Here is a 17,911-nt window from a genome sequence, read left to right as displayed (position 1 = left end):
ACCACATACAAGGCAGATAAAAGTGGCTACCTGATTTTATATCGGAGAATGCTCTGACTCCGATAAGCAGGACTTTTTTTTAATGCGAATGAGGAAAAAAAAAAAATCGTAAAGAAGTGCCCAGTGGCAACAGTGAATTAACATCCCCTTCACACATCTATTAATTACTCGCACGTTGGGTGCTTTTTCTTTTTTGAATGTTAAACCCCGTTTTCAAAATTTTGGAGCAGCGCAGATGTGGTAACTTCATGCACAGCCGTAAGGCAGTCCCACCTTCGCTATTTTAAACTCAAAGACCTTGGTTTTACCACTGATACATATTATTTTAAACTACCATCTTCACAAGCAGCTCTGTAACTAATTACTGATCTACAGATCAGTACGAAGAGTAAGCCTCCACTGCGGTAGCTGAATTGTACGGATAGTGTTGCCAGATCAGTAATAAATTAGTAACTGGAGAAAATCCGCATAGAAAGGAAAGAACTGACTGGCGCAAACTGAATGAACTATTCGGGACTCAGCAATAATTGTTGTACCGTTTTATGTTGATTGGTATGCCTTGCAGTTTGACTAAGTTACATTGTACTTATTTTAAAAACTGTTTTCCAGAGAAAGTTTACGGTGTTGGAAATGCCGAAAGTTTCTACTGGGGACGTGAGGCATTACCAACAAACACAATCTATGAGTAGTCTTGTTTTGAGCACGTTACAAAAGTGGCTCAACAATTGTAATAGCTCCGCTAGTGGAAGAATGAAATAGAACTTTACCTAAAAAAAAGCGTGTGATTTAAAAGTGGGACGACCTTAGAGTCTCTTTACGAAGTGATGTGTAACCTCAATGGGCATGGCTATCTTAGGAAAAAAATTGTATCGACTGGAGAGGCAGAGGAAAATTTTGGCAGATGTGGCCAAGATGAATTTTCAGAACAAGTTTTACATTACGTTGTCAACCTGAGGATGGATCTGATATAAAAAATAGGTTGTAGTTCGCTGTAGTTCAACAGCTAAGATTGGTTTCTTTTTATGATACGACATTGAAGTCCGCGAGACAAGTACAAATTTTGCTAAAAGGGCGATTACAACTATGTAGTGGCTAGGTAAAGATTTGCTAGCAAAAGCCTTGGTATTAGCACATTGTTGTGGCCAGCTCATATGGTGGTTTGCTAGTTAATACCCGAGAACTGCCGGGATTTGACACAACCAACTAAAAAAGATAAAAAAGAAAAGCTATGTGAATGGTTTAGGTAAGATACAGGACAACTGGTTTACTTACCACTGGACGCAGGTCCGGATGTATGAGGATGTAGCCATTGTTGGTAACAATAAACGCGTACGCATTCACACCCAGCTGAAACAGTCAATTAGAACTTGATTTAAACTTCATAATAATAATAAGAATAATAATAGTAAAGTAATATATTAGAGACCTAGTGTGATCAATGGAATTTATCCCTTAATCTCAGTAAGTCCAAAGTTTTAGTGTTTCGAAATGGTGGTTGTTTGGCGGCACGGGAACGTTGGCAGTATAAAGGTAAGGTAATTGAAAGGGTAAAAAAGATACAAATATTTGGGAGTTACATTATCAAGTCAGCTCTCTTTTCAAGAACATCTTAAAGAAAAAATCTCTACCGCGAAACTTGGTATTAATACAGTTTGGACTAAGTTAATTTCGCAAAATGAAGTTCCACTTCATGTTAAGTTTCAGGTTTTCAAGTCTGTATCCCGTTCTATTGCTTGCTTTGGCGCCCAAGTTTGGGGCCATGAAAGGTTCGAATTGCTGGAAAAATTTCAGCGTTATTTTATCAAAAAAATATTTCTTCTTCCAGCCTTTACTCTAGCAAACTCTGGCAGACGGCGTTAGCCATGCCTATTAATACTGTTTAATTTTCTTTATTTTTGTAATTTTTTGTACTTTTGTATTTTGTAAATAAAAAAATAAATAAATAGTAAAGTAATAGGAATAAGAATAATAATAGTAAAGTAATAAGAATAATAATAGTAAAGTAATAAGAATAATAATAATTTTTTTTTTTTTTTAAAGAGGGGGTGAAATGCAACTTACGCACATTGTGCCGGACTTCCTCGCGGCCTACCGGCAAAAACACCCCCCCTACTTCCGGACCTAGCCTGAATTCGCTGTGATTTCAGCATTACATCAGGCTAGGCCTCAGTCCTACCCCTACTCAGGGGACCCTGCTCAAATGGTGTTCCATGTCCCTTTTTTTAGAGACGAGTACTTCTCTTGCAAAACCAGCCACTAGCGACCAATTAGTCCTGCAAGAGAGCATCGCCTCCACCAACACCTCAGGAGTCAACCGCCCGACCATCGACTCCAAAACTCTTCGTAGGCGACCCCACCTTTCACAGACAAAAAAGGTATGGTAAGCGTCGTCTTTCACTGCTGGACAATATATACAGTCTCCTTGAACCTCCTTAGGTATGCTCTGAAAAGGCCATGCCCACTCAAGAGTTGGGTAAGGTAGAAGTCCACTTCTCCGAATGACCGCCTTATCCAGATGCTTATACCTTTGATGAGCCTGGCGGTCCATCGGCCACGCGGTTCCTCGTCCCAGGCAGCCTGCCATTTTTTGGGGGTTAGGGAACCCTCACTTCTTGTCTCTTGCACCTTTAAAACTGTTTTCTTTGGATTACTTTTATTCATTTTTTTTTCACCTCTTAAACTCTCGAACTCGATGAGAATCAAAATGAATTCGACCCCCCCCCCGAGGCGGAGCCTTACCCCCGAAACCGGCCCCCAAGCGCAGCGCCCCCACAGGTGGTGGCCTCGACAGAGCCCCCCGCCGACCGCAGCAGGTCCCTAATCAGGTCGCCATCCGGAACTACTACAGCCGACAAGATTATGCGCCGAATGATAAGGCAGCCAGGTCGTGAAGGCTACTCCGACCCGGGCCAATGTACTGTCCGGCGGCCTGGGAGCGCAAGAGTAGAACCCAGTTTTTAAGCTGTACTCTCCACCATAGGGCCCACCGCGCAGGAGGAGCCACGAGCCGGGGGAGCAACCCCCCAAAAGAGAACAGGCCGAAAAGGGGAAGGAAAAAGAAAGGAAATTAAAGAAGGATAAGTAACGGGTTCTAGGATGGGCAAAGAATGGGGAAGAAAAGAGGATTACAGGTATAGGGTCAACGGACAGTTGCCCCTTTAGACGCCTCCTACGTCAAGCGGAAGACACTGTGGCCCTATTCTACAACCCCGGAACCATAGGGGGAAATAATAATAATAATAATAATAAGAAGAAGAAGAATATTGTAATAAGAATAAGAATAATAAGAATAAAAATAAGAATAATAATATTTACATTAGACTGAACAGTTTATTAAATATGAATATGACCTATGCTGATAGAAACGTTGCTATGTAAAGTAAGAAAAAAAAGTAAAAGGAACGGAGAAAAAGTACAAATTATTCCTTAAAATAAATAGATATTTAAGTTTATCTTACACATTTAACATGTCTCAGTATTTATGCGCGATAAAATAAGAAGTAAAAAGTTTGATATTCTTGAAAAAATCACTTACTAAATGTTGCACCATCCGTCTCTGTATGTCTGAATTGGGTACATCGGTCCCAGCTACACCCAATAGATTTGCTATTTTTGTCTGTAACAGTTGAAACTTGATTATTAATGTCGTAATGCTGACATGACTAATAGTGGTAATGCAACGTAGGGGTGCCTTCTAAGCAAAACTGAAAGAAATTAGAAACAGTGGAGATTCTAAATATCTTCTTTCGGTGAATAGGATGCAGCAGATAAACAAAGAACAAGATATTCCTTGATCAGCGTTCTTTCTGGCAATGGTTTTCAATAAACTTAAAACAGTCGATAAATAAGTCATAATAAAGATTGACTCAAGGCGGCGTTGGCGAAGACTTTACGGAAAGTTCTTACGAGTCAAAAATCCCGGCACAAATACTGGTGCAGTTCTGTCAGAGTCTAAAGACACTGGGCGAAACTACTAAGATAGCAAGTAAAAATTCTCAAACGCAATTTCCGTTTGGTACATAGTTGTCATTTTTCAAAACTGTGAAAAAGTAACACACTACATCGTTTCAGATGGACTTCATAAAATTTCAAGCTTCCAGCAAACTCTTTATTTCAGCTAGATAATAATCCATCGACAACCACACTCCAAAAAAAAGTATTGGATTTCTTTTTCTCCCACTCACCAACTGTGACGCTTGCTTACCTCCCTCCTTTACCGCTTGTTTGCGGGTCTAAACACAACTTTCTTTGAGCGAGAAAATTCACCGACTTTGAGAACTGGAATAAATTATTTTTAACTAGAAAGACATGGAATGATTTGAACGGATTCAGCTACTGGCAGAAAGATACTTATTCTATCAGATTTTTAGATCACCGAAGTGCCCGACACTGATTTTAAATAATTGATTAGTGGTTATAAGAACCTTAGAACAAATGCTGCTTTAGAGTGGCTTTCATGTTTTAAGAGGCTCTAATTAAGAGTATTGATATAAGAACTGATTAGCTGGTCATCCCAACTGTAGAAAAGATTAAAAGGATATGTAAGATAGTGGAGCTCTAACTGAAAGATTTTTAATCTGGGAACAGATGAGTCATTTTTCTAGATCAATAAAGGAGTAATTCAATCAGGAATTCGTTGTCATGATAGGTTTTCGAAACAAGAACTCTTTAAACACATTTTGGTATTTTACAATACATACATTAAATCACTAACGAATAAATATGCTACAAAAAATGTTTATTCTAGAAATTTATTCTGATTCCACTAAATATAAATAAATGAGAAAATAAATATTGAATAAAAATTCAAACAAATATTAAATAGTAATATTAAAAATAAATAAATAAAACTCCTACTTTTAAAATTCTGACTACAACTAGAATTTTGCTTTAAACAATTTCCTTGTGCTCTAAAATAGATCTGTCTATATAGCTTTTTAAAATTCTACTCTCAACTAGTAAAGAATGTTTGGAGTCTTACGATTTACTTGCCTGTAATTGTATTTAATTAAAAAAATTGCATATGGCGTGCAATTTGAGAAATACGAGAAGATCAATTGATTTAAATGGCTCGACCATGTTACAAAAGAAACGATTCACCATTCCCTGGTGTGAGGAACGCTAAGGATGCAAAGTTCTAGGCAGGATATTAGCTGTCCTCAGGGGTTTAAGGGGTTAGATCCTCTCAGTAAACGTCCTCAGAAAACAAAAGTCCTCCAATGAATATGCTAACAAAAAATGTAAATTGTAAGTCCACTAAGAACTTTTTTTTAAATAAAAAAATCAGCTCTGAGACGCAGTTAAGCGACTCAACTCAACTACACTTTTTTCCTCTACTCCGTTTATCTTAATTCTAAATGTAATGGCAAAAAGATTACGAAAATCGGGCATAAATTTAGATTAGTCTGGAATCCATAAGCATACACCACAGCAATTTAAAGGATTTGTACCTAACGACACCCCACTGATTAGAGCACCTACTCCAGATCCCTCAGTTGATTAGATTTAGGAGTCTGGAGAAAGAATTGAGTGTTAAACATAAGGGTGTAAGTTTTTTCTCTTCCAAAGAGCCGAAACCTCAGCCAGACTTCATACTGACAAAATATGGCATTGCCGTTTTTTGTTGCTCTTGGAAAATTCTACATAGGCTATAACCAAAGTAGGGCTTCCAGAAAAGCTCGAAAAAAGTCAGAGCAGATGTTTTGCAGCCTGCTCTTATACACACACAACACAGTCTCTAAAACCTCAGAAGACGAAGAAAGTTTCCCATCACTATTTCCAGAGTCCATGGTCGTTTCTGGGTACAATATCTGGTGCCCTAATAAGCAGACTAAGTCCCCAGCTTCTTCATCTCTAGCTGAGAGTCTACAACGCCCCGTGTAAGAAATGTTACGATATGGCGATTTTATAACTGGTGCCCTATAAAGCAGCCCAGAGACTCTAAAAGTGGAATCTAGCAAATCCTGTCATGCTTGGCTGAACTACTCAGATCTTTGCACTGCCATATGCAATCTGTATTCTCTTCAAAAACCAGTTTAGTATATTAGCTTCAAAACTCACATATATTTTTAACAAAATAAAATAGGATACTCCTCCTATAAAACAAAATAAGACATTAGAAACACAAATTTTGTTTAGAGGGTGAATGAAAGCAAATCCTGCATAATAGACTTTATACTGACTCCATTAAATCAATATAGAAATCTGGTCGAACATAAATCACTGAACATAAGAACGGTCAACTCTTAAAACTTGACAGTACACATAAATGATAGCAGTAGTCATCGGCTCAAACAGAGACAAAGATAAGTTATGAGAAGTTTTTGCACAACAACAGTCTGTTTGTCAGAAAACAGTATTATAAAACAAAATACTAGCAGTTCCACCCTGTTCTACTCTACACAGATCTACTTGATTTTTCAATTTTATTTATACATTCGAGAGGGGTAACCTGATAGTTTTGAAATAGGTTTCCTTACTGGTTATACTGTAGGTGGACTTAGTGGTGAAGCTTACTGTCCCATACTGCACACAGCAGGGGCCTTACCAGCTTTTAAGGTTAGGCGCAGCAAGAATCAGCAATCAGCATTGTAGCCAATTCGAAGTTAACTTTTCTGTCCCACTCTGCCCACTAAATAAGAGGCTGGCTAGTTAAAGCATAGTGCACAGCAGGAGCCAGCATAGCAGAATGTGACTGAGAGTTGTAGTCCGCTTTTAGTCTGATTGTGGGCCTCCATTTCTACCAGAATATAACCGGTAATATAACCTTCAAAACTTACAGATTACATAAAGGAAACCTACAAGCCTACTTTTGGCTTTTAAACTGCTGAGCACTCACAGAACTCAAAATAAAGGTAAGATATAAGACTACTTCAAAATAAATAAAAAGAAATATTGATGGTGTTATGACAGGACCAACATGGCAGGCACATCTATTAATGCCTCCTTAGCACTCGGGCTGGTGAAAAAGCACATAATGTAGGTGATGGAAATTAATTAAAGTTATAAGTTTCTCTGGTGAGCTCTATGACTGGGTGCTACGATGCCTGGTAGTCTAACGTCCAGCTGAACTTCACTTAGACTTGGTGAGCTCCATGCTCAGAGCTACAATTTATTTTTAAAATTTTAACCTCATTCTCAGTGTGAACTGCACATAATGAATGCATATTCCAGCTTAGGAGATATTCCTTAAAGTGGTTGAGTTTATTAATTTGATGAGATTTGTAAGTACACACGCTGTTGAGTACAAATATGGTCACATATTTTGAGAAAAATTGGGATCTCATTCAGTCTAAACCTGCAGTTAAAAGAGTGCATTTCCAGTCCAGGAAATGTTCCTCAAAGTAGTTGGACATTTTTTATAAGAGCAGATTTAGTTAGAGCTCAAACTACTCTAGAATTCAGTATTGTCAGCCGACTGTTACAAGGAAAGATGCCCTTGCTGTGATAGTCCCATCTTATAACTCAGACTACATCTCTCGTTATTTCAATTTTTAATTAATTTCTCAACCTATGAATGTTACATTTGAGATATAAATAACTACGGCACAATGTACTATAGCTACAAGTTATAATAGATTGGTTACAACTAATGAATATTTAAAACTAAACTCAAACATGTTAAATTCAAAATTTTACAGGGACGGACTAAATTTAATTTAAATTCTATTCTGAGTTGAAATTAGTTTCAATTACAGATAGTTTGATTAATACCTCTGTGGTTTCTAATACCCAATAAGCTTCGTTTACAAGTACCCGTTCTGTTAGATTCTGTTGACAAGGTTAACAACAGCTTTTATCAATAAACTTAATGTTCTTTTTAAAGTAAGCTATAAAAATAGTGAATTAAGCATTAATAAAAAATAATTTAAAATTGCTTTTAAAATTTAATTGTTCTTTGATTGTGACAACTACATAATTTTGAGAACTTGGCGAAGTGTATTGAAGACTGAAAAATGTGCGGTCTAAAAACGTGTGATTTAGATTCCAGTGTCTTCTTAACTAGTCGTGTGAGTACAGTCTCAGCACTGTAACTCGATTCAGCTTTCAGTGTGGCATAGTCACGGTGTGCACCATTAAGCCTGGGTGAGTTTCCGAGTTGAACCCACGATTTAAACCCGGCCATGGTAAATTAGCTAGTCTTTCCACATACAGTGCAACTTATAATCTTCTTCTTAGTCTGGCCTTAGTCTCGGATACAGTCTGTTAGGGTGGAATTGTCATGAAGGGAAGCATAAAGTTTGTGAGTTTCAGAACTGGGTCTAGTTTGTACGTTTATGAAGTGCGCCTTAGCCTTTTTGGGCATTCACCAGCTGTAGAATACGATCTACGATCACTTTGCCGCGGGCTGTTTGAACATGGATTTGAGGCACTCTTAGCACTTTGAACCTCATCTTTGCAGAATGGTTCCAAACTTGCCCAATCCTCTAATCACTCCTCGCGATCATTTCATATGTACAAGTGAATTCAGTCACTCTTTGCAATGTACTTCAAAGCAGCAAAATAATTTTCAAACACGTTCGTAGATGATATCTATTCAAAGAACTTTTTGAAATGTAAGTTAGTGACATACTCCAAGTACAGGCCTGGATTCCAAAAGAGAATAACTTCGGCCTGAACTTCAATGTGAAGCCACAATCAAGTATCCAACCTTACTTAATACAACAGTGCTTAATCATGTAAGTGCACAAAGTAACTTAAGTCTGTTTATACTCACAGCGTTCTCACGGCGATCATAGACAGGCATGGAAACTGAAGTCATCATTTTGTACGGGTATAGATTATCATTTTGATTTTGTGCCTGAAAAATTTTGAATGATACTTTGTAAAACTATCTTTTATGTTGTTATGGAGTGAATAAAAAAATAATAAAATGACAGATTTTTAATTACATTCGGTACAAGTTTAATTCATTATATAAATGTAGCCAAGAAGCAAAGAATTCTTTTACAGCTACGGAGATTTCCTTTAATTTGTTGGCTACCTGTGCACGAATGAAATGAACCATTTATGGAACCAAATGATAATATGGTGGGGCAGATCGTGCCTATATACAGGTCGAGGTATCGCGGCTCAAAGTTCTAAAATTATCTGCTGGATTAATTTTGATATGTGGAGGCTTCCATTATCCTGTTAGAAGATTTTTTTTTCGGATTACTGAAGTCGGAAATTTTTGAGCACAGCGTACCATCACATTCCAGTTGGGCACAGTACAGGTGGGAATCCTAGGTTTTCTATTTGGGATAAATTCATAACTAATAAATAATTCTCTCGCAGTTTTAATGAAAACACAAGACTTCTTTTCTAACTGACCATGTTTTTAACATTCTCAGCTGACTGGACACGATTTAAGTACTTTCCACTGCAATCGGATTACGCCAATCAACTTTTTAATTAAAGATAAAGGATTAAGATAACAATATTCACAATTAAGTTGAGTAAACAGATCTTTGAATGACATTTCTAATTAAAAACAATACATATGAAAAGAAAGAAACAAAAGACTATCTTTGGTTCATATAATGACCGTCAGGGGAGCTCCAGCGAATTTCACATTAACATCTAAAAAAAGAGAGAAAAAAATAATTGATATCCTATTAAATATTTAAAATACTCTTACCCACTGATCTTGTAGAGCGAGGCGATGTTCCTCTTCTTCATCTCTGGGCTGGCGTTGATTGGCGCCCTTGCGTCTGTAGATGATCGATCTTTCTTTCTGCTTGGCTCGTTCTTTCATCTCCCACAGCCAGTCCGTCATTTTTGGATCCTAATTAAAAAAAATAAAATAAATACCAGCATGAAACGCTTACATGACTTTCTCAGATATTAATGATGACTTTTGTAATTCCATGTTTTGGATGGTATTGTTAATGAAGTTCGAATATTTTTAACCGACTAGAAGAAAATTAATTTAGTCTTTAATGAGGAAATAGTGTTTTTTTTTTTTAATCTTTACCATCCTGAATCGCGACATGCGACGACAGGATTCCCAGTACAACTTCGAATTGATGAAAATATCGTCTCAAATAATATTATATTTGATGTTGCATCTTTTAATGAAGGACACATGTCAAGGTGGACTGGCATCATAGTCTCGTTTCCACAAAGAAAGAGTGGATCCGCCACTGCTTGGGATAATGCCCTAATTAGGAAATACAATATTTGCTCATCGGCCACTTTGCCATTGCATTTAACTTTTTTTTGTAAGTGTCTTACAGCGGGAAGTTTTTTATTAACAAGACTTGTTAATAAACAGTTTAGGGAAAAACGATTATTTCAGCAAAACAGAAAATTATAATAATTTCAAAAAGTATGATTGCTTACTCCGTCTGTAATGAGTTTTCAATATTTGCTACTTTGTTTTTTTTGTAAAATCCTTTGTACCATTCTAATTTAGATTATTTTCAAAGATCTTAGTTAACTTGTGAAGAAGAACCAGGAATCAAAATCAGTTGTTCATAGCATAAAGAAGAGAATTAGAGAATACTCATCTCTTTGAAAATACGAGAGTGCTTGAAAGTCCATTTCTTATTCTGTCTAGAAAAAGTCGTGTCGGTTGAAGTGCCAGCCAGTCACAGGAAAGGGTGGTCAAGAATGCGAGAAGTTTATAAAGAGGTTTACTAGGGAGCAGAATTAGAGTCAAGAACTGAAACTTAAATAAGTGATGGTTTATTATTACATAATATGTATCTATTGTGTGAAATTAGTGGAATATTCTTTTGCACTTACGGAAAACTGATTAATACACAATATATGTATATATGTTAAAAAAAAAAAAAAAAAAAAATTAGATGAGAGATGTAGTGTTGTCGTTTTTCTTGATCTTTTTAAATTCAATTAATAAAGAAGGATTTCTCGGTTCTTAATTAGTTTTTGTTCTTATTTGATTTTACTTTATCGTTTCAATTATGTATTTATATTTGTACTAACTTTTAAAAATGTAATAGAAAAGATGTAATTAACGCAAACTGAACTATACCTTTAAAAGGTGCCACAGCAATTTTGCTGAGTTGCTACTTGTGTAAAAGAATATATCTAATCAAGTATTTGTACATTAAGAGCAATTAGTACATTGAGGGCTTATTATTATAATTAACTCTCTATATCTATTGCTTTTTCACGTATCATGTTCTATGTCATTTGTTTTTTTTATTTGACAAGGACCATGTAAAGTATACCGAAGTTTATGATCTTTACTTTTATTTCTCCATAAGTATTTTAACATAATTTTTTTTTAAAATAAAGATATTTATCTTTCTACCTCAAATAATTGAATTAAACACAAGAAGATAGTTAAAATAATATGTTACAATAAAATGTGAATATTTGTGATGGCCTAACACTAACCGTAACATCAGCGTAGACAGGAGTCCAAATCACTGGATGTTTACTTTTACGGAGAACCATTGGCCGAGCCATCACTGGAATGTACTGCAGTACTTGTTCCCTCACTTCGGCCATCGTGCTCAGATGGACATAGTAACCTGGGAAGAAATAAGATTGTCCTAAAGAAATAAATACATACGCCAGAAACTGCAGCAGCAATTAAGGAAGCAGTGGGGAGGGGAAGACAAAAATTGAGAAAATGTTACGCTGTGAAGAGTGGTGGAATTGTGGGGTTTCATCTGAGCTAATTGCGGGTGTGTCCGCGTACATTCCACTCTATCAAGAAGAAAGAAAGGGAAAAGCATTTTTTGGTTGAATAACCCTCTTGGTATTTCCTATACAAGCTGAAAGAGGTGTACTGATCTGGAAATTACATTTTAGAGCTTGAAGATTTAAATGGAAGCTAAGCAAGTCCTATCGCTTGCTTCTAAAATCTATACTTTAAGACACCAACCTTGATTTGCACAGGCCATCCACTTGACTTCTCGAACGTCAGCCACTTCACGTCCAATCAAATATGTGAACACTCTCACTGGCATTGTTGGTAAATTGCGCCAATTGTATTTCTCAAATATCTCCTTAAAATTGTAAGGCACACCATCCGTTACCAGCATGATGGCTTGGTTACAGGCCGCGCCAAGTTCCCTTTCTCTGTACTGCAAAATAAATGCACTGTAAATACACAGGGCTGCCGAGTTAAGTTGTGCAATGTGGGCAGGGGGTGGGCAAATTTAAGAGGTAGCTGAATCTTTATGAAATGCGAGGGGTTCATCGTACTTTACAATCAAATTACGTAGACATTTTATTTCATAATATTTTTATAATATAGAAAAAGATATCTTTAAAATAAACTGCTTTAGAGAGCCAATCTATCTTGGCCTCAAATAAAGTCAAGAGTAAATTGTGCTTTATTCTTACCTCTTGTAACAATTCGAAAGCTTTAGTCAAAGCTACAGAGAAGTTTGCAATATTGCTAGCCATTTCCATTCTCTCCATGCCCATTTTCAGTTCTCTAATATTGGCTAAATTTGCCTGCACAGTCACAATTAATAAAACTACATTAGATTCCCATACTTTACCGGTTTACTTTGATTATCATAAACCAGATGAGCAACATTAAACAACTTCATAAGAGGTATCTGAAACTATTTAAATGTGATTTCAATTCTGTCGTACAAAATGCGATAATTCTGTAGCCCAAAACAATGTGAGCACACTAACTAAGCCCCAAATAGTTAATATCAACTACTTCAAAAAAGATTGTCTGAAATGGACTTAATATTCCTTTATGGATAGTTTAGGTGGTTTAGGTCTAGTGAATGGTTTCACACTAAACAAAATAAGTAACTATACACTCAAAGCGATGGCTCACTAACTAATAAATTCAACCAGCTTGAGGAACATTGCCAAGAACTGCACTAAACATTCTTGTTTGGATTAATCAATATAAATAATAATGGATTTAGAAAGATAGTTTATGTATTTACAGTTGACAACATTGTATCTGTGAAATGGGGATTGGGATATAGATATCTATCTATTGTTAGCAACATAGTACAAAAGCGTGCTTCTTGGGCTTTGATCAACTTAAACACTGTAATACTAATATTAATGGCTTGTAAATGAAATAAGAACTTGTGAAACAAAGTATTCTGTAAATTAACTAAATATATTCTTCATTAAATATATTATTAACTGTAGCAGGATAAATAAATAGGAAATACTACATTCGCAGCTTTATTTCTCTTATCTCACCCCTCCGAATAAATAGGAAATACTACATTCGCAGCTTTATTTCTCTTATCTCACCCCTCCGAATAAATAGGAAATACTACATTCGCAGCTTTATTTCTCTTATTAATGTAAAAACACAGAATAACTTTTATATCGCTCTTAAAGTACTGTGATTATATTTTGTTCTACCATTTTTCAGGAGAAGTAAGGTAATCGTAGAGTTTCATTTATCTTGCTATCAGAATAAAGAAAAAGATAAACTCGATAGGTAACATTATCTCGGGGTACTTTTACCCACGATATTATTGCTAAATGAGGAGTGGTATTTAGATGATAGATGTAGAGATTAACTCATGGTAGATGTACTTTGTATGCAGATTTAAGGTAAAAATAGTAACGGTTTTTCCAGCTTAACGGCTTAACGTCGAATTACCAATTAGGTTTCGTTGACGGGGGAGGAAGCACATCATTATAATTTTTATTAACTATCAACATTTTTTTCTATCACTTGAGTAGCTACACACGGGATTCAAACTGGTGATCTTCCACTTACAAATCCATGCTTCATAACCACTACACTGACATTCGCCCCTGTATGCATTGAAAATAATAAAATAATAAAAGTGGTTTTCTTATTTGATATGTTTATAAAAAGAAAACATATCTTTCAAAGGTTCAATTGTCAATACGGTTTTAAATTCTATACTCAAAATAAGTAACCAGATAATAAGTGAGTCTATTTTTGATCTGTTATAAGTATTATTATCAGATTTAGAGAGGTGTAAGCCCACTAAATAGATCCCTACTAATTAACAGACCATCTAGAAGTGCTGCAGAGTTATAACTCAGTCTTAAATAGAGGATATACTTTGTTAAATACCATAATGTTGCCTTGAAAAAGATTGCAAGAAACTCTAATAAAGCTTTTAGGGGCTGTTTCAAGCTGCGAATTTGCTCTCAAATCTTTAAACAAAAAACTTACCAACTAATTCTCACAAACCAAGTTAGAGGATCATTATCGAATTTTAGACTCACCTGGACTAGTTTATCTTTGAAACATGGTACAACTTCCACAGTATCTTTGACAAACGTAAGGATGTTGACGAAATCATTGTTGCCTAAAGTGTCCAATATGTTGTTGACCACATGGCGGGCTATTTCCTTTCGTTGACCCATCATTGACCCGGAATTGTCCACAAGTATTAAGATATCTTTAGGACTGGTCGCTGCTTCTATGTACCAAGAACGTGTCCGACAGTCGTACAGATCTACTGGACCAGAAGGAGTCTGTTCCCATTTCATAGCTAGAAAATAGTGCGCCAATACATTATTTGAATCAGTTATTATTCTTTATGGAAACAGTGTCAGATGGATTAATTAAAAGAAGCTGGCAAGTATGCCTCTGGGTTGACGTAAAAGTTCAAGCGCCATGGTTGTGAAACCTGAGAATTAAAAGCCAGAACTCATTCTCTACAAGTGTGTTTATTAATTATTCAAGTATTCTTTACATTTCGAATTCCCTGGAATCAGTATTTATTCAACTTCTTTAATTAAATTTTATTATTGTTTATCATAATTTAATACTTTTTAGCATAAGTTTTGTTCATTATGTGTGCCAAAAGAAGTGACTCTAACCAAACGGACAATTCAAATCCCAGCTGATCAGGAATCTATCTGTGCTTTTATAAGTGCAGCGTGAGCGAACAACGGCTTATCACATGCAAGCGAATGGCCGTGTAGAGTGGTGTAGATCATTAAAGAGCGCACTACCGCTCACTGGGACGTTAGAAATAGGACAAAAATCCTGCCTACTCTACTACTACGTTAGAACTATTACCTATTACAATGACGTCTAGGCGAGATATACTGGCGCCAAGGCAGCGCAATGACAAACATTTCAGGTACCGAGAGAGTTTTTTAAACTTGTTCAATCCATGATATTATTACAGTCGTTCAATAGTAAAAAAAAGTTGATACGCAAAGCTTAGTCCAGCTACATTTAAGAACAGCTAGCGAAGAATATTTTAGCCCCTAACTTTGAAAGCATGCACACAGGTATTTCTACAAGAGAATAAATTCAAGTAATCAATGCAATCTCTGTGAACCTTATCAGGTAGTGAAAATTGAAGAAAAAACCGGCGACATAAAGTTGAATCACAAAAAAGTTATCGCCTCATGGTTGTTAAACCAGCCTTTCTATTGGTGTCAGAAAGCAACGAGAGACCTGTAGTATCCAGCAAAGGAGACGCTCAGGAAGAACAATCTAAGACCAGTGGACTGGACAACGATCTAGAGTGATTGACTCAACAATCAAACGATAAGGTTTCTCGACGCCATCATTGTGGGGAGTAGAATATCGTTTAAAATGAAGCCGCAGACCACTAAGCATTTTCGTCTATAAAGGCAGAAAGATTGGCAGCTAGTTTGTTTTCCTCGTGCGATGATGCTGAAAAAGTTGTGCGTGCTCTACAGAAAATTATATATACATACAAAAAATATTTTTGGAAATAAAGTTGCTCCTGTTCGGCTGATTTTATTGTAAGTAGATAATTTCGTTTCAGCTCAATATCATAATTTAGTTCCTTTTTAGCGTGAGATTGTCTCATTAACTTCAAAATATAATTATGTTGTTAATTGATTTTTTTTTGTTCTATAACTTAGAATTTGAAACTTACCTGGAAATTGGCGCATGAATCCGGTAGAGCTCCCAAAATACTGCCAAGAAAGTGAATCATCTTCCCTAAAGTTACTAATAAAAATTTCATTTAGATTTGAAGACCATTCGATGCCATGCAGCACATCTGGAGCTACAAACAGAGTTATAACTGTCTTAAATGGTGGACACATTTTGTCAAATATCATAATGTTGTACTTTTTGCCTTTTTTTGCAGATTTTTCTTCCATATTTTCTGAAGTTCTTGAGTATAAGTCTAGATCAACATTTATTTAATTTTTTACGACTAATAATTCTAGGTTAATATAATAATAATTTCTGTGCATTAAAGTAATATTAGTTGAAAATAAAAAATTATTTTTTTCTTCAAACCAATATTTATCAACTTATTTTCTCACAAATCAACATTTTTTTAACTTTTACCTAATAAACATAATTAATGTATTGAAGGGAAGATACATGTCTTAATTGTACTATAAAACCAAAAATAGAAAATGCTGGAAAAATTCCATTAAAAATTGAATTTTTCTTTATTGTTTTGTAATAGTTCAAAATAATATGTTTTGTACATCTGTAGATTCGGACTTTAACGGTATGATTGGTCTTGGACCCGAGGGCACCAGAGGCTTTGAAGACACGAGCATTTACTGGATCTGGTTGATAATGTTTCTTTCAGATTATACTTAGCAAAGAAACAGAACCTCTTACGTTTTCCAATTATTGCGAAGCCGTGGATAGAGCAAATTGCTTCGAACTAGGCATTGTAACGCTACGACGGGTTTATGGAGGCACCACTCAGACGGTTTTACGACCGAGTGTGAGCATCGAACAAGAGCTTGTGCTAAAAGTTAAAGATGTGAAATAAGGATACATTGCCATTGATACCAGTGAGCCGCAAAGCTCCGTCTTTATATCTTTTCCATGGTAACAATTAAAGATTGCGCTTCACTCAGTCGGGTCCCAGAGAAACCTTTAGATGAAAGTCAAAATAAAATTTGTTCGCCTCTAGAGAGCTCTAACTATCAATGGTCAGCTAGGGAAATGCGAGTACCTCACTCCAACAAATAAGTAAAGATATAAAAAATGTCCGATCACCTCGATCATAAACATTTGTTGGCACATGTACAGCACTGACATTCGTATTGATAGCAATATTAAAAAAATTGCTGTTTGGAGTCAGCAACAGCCTAGAAGAGTTCGGTGGATCTACTCCTTTAACTGTAACTTCCATTGTCTTAGCGTTATAGTATTGATAGTCCAACGGTACATTGCCTTCATCTTGGGATGCCATTGCTGCATTCTCCGCTGTATCCATGATTCTCTGCAAGAGAAAAAAGTTATGTCATTATTGTATGAGATTTAGTTAGACCACAGCTACGGATTTACAGAATATGGAGGAATGAAGAACATGAGGTCTTGTTTTTTCTTTATTCTATTATTTTCTCTTTAAATATTGGAATTTTAAATTCGAAAATCAATTTAAGCTTTTTTGTAAAAAAAAACCCTGCAGAACTACTTCTGCTTAGTTAATCTATTACCATTTACTGCCAGTTATGCTGATAATTATTACATAGCCTATTATCTGTTATCATTTAGCAAATGAGCTAAATTTCTCTCCCAGCTAAACATAATAATAATTTCTCTTTATTTCCAGAAAACAAATCGTATTGTTTGAGGATTATAACTATTCTATTAATTGCAAATTTTTCTTATCTGCATTCACAGTAGAGAGAAATTGTCACAGCAAGAGTTAAGAATACTTAATTTTTACCGAGCATTGGTTCAAGAATCTGCCAAAATGACAATATCATCCAAAAAAAAACGGCCCTAAAATATTACATATTTAGAAATTGACAGATCTTCCGCACCTGATTTTGATCCACCAATCGGTATGCTTATGTGTTTGTTTGTCAGTCTCTCTGTAAATGTCTGTGGTCAGCAAAATTGAAAAATAAAAATTGAAGATGAAATTTTATATTTGGTTTAGTGTTAAGTATGAAATGTTGGCCAAAATTACAACTAAAGTGTTTAGTCCACCACTTTGGCATATTTTCAACTCTGTAATAAAAAATAAAAGTAATTTCATTATCATGCGAGAAACATATAGTCACTATTATT

General features: G+C 35.7%; 1 protein-coding gene across 7 annotated transcripts in view; it reads right to left on the bottom strand.

Moving 5' to 3' along the window:
- Window positions 1–17,911, bottom strand: part of stj (voltage-dependent calcium channel subunit straightjacket) — a 54,482-nt gene that overhangs the window by 31,350 nt on the left and 5,221 nt on the right. For 5 of the 7 annotated variants that reach the window (XM_074138390.1, XM_074138391.1, XM_074138393.1 and 2 more), the window contains exons 4-14: window positions 16,889–17,114; window positions 15,795–15,926; window positions 14,155–14,423; window positions 12,304–12,417; window positions 11,840–12,041; window positions 11,347–11,483; window positions 9,620–9,766; window positions 8,717–8,800; window positions 7,714–7,770; window positions 3,536–3,616; window positions 1,273–1,347 (exon numbers count right to left, since the gene is read on the bottom strand). In XM_074138390.1, coding sequence (XP_073994491.1) covers window positions 1,273–1,347; window positions 3,536–3,616; window positions 7,714–7,770; window positions 8,717–8,800; window positions 9,620–9,766; window positions 11,347–11,483; window positions 11,840–12,041; window positions 12,304–12,417; window positions 14,155–14,423; window positions 15,795–15,926; window positions 16,889–17,114 — 1,524 coding nt within the window. The remainder of the gene's footprint in view (window positions 1–1,272; window positions 1,348–3,535; window positions 3,617–7,713; window positions 7,771–8,716; window positions 8,801–9,619; window positions 9,767–11,346; window positions 11,484–11,839; window positions 12,042–12,303; window positions 12,418–14,154; window positions 14,424–15,794; window positions 15,927–16,888; window positions 17,115–17,911) is intronic. The other 2 variants (XM_074138394.1, XM_074138397.1) reach the window with 1 other exon arrangement.

This window comes from Rhodnius prolixus, unplaced genomic scaffold (genome assembly GCF_049639745.1).
Source record: "Rhodnius prolixus isolate KJV_2025 unplaced genomic scaffold, Rpr scaffold_11, whole genome shotgun sequence".
Classification (NCBI taxonomy): domain Eukaryota; kingdom Metazoa; phylum Arthropoda; class Insecta; order Hemiptera; family Reduviidae; genus Rhodnius; species Rhodnius prolixus.
Note: the sequence above shows the minus strand (reverse complement) of the source record. Positions and strands in the feature narration are given on the sequence as shown.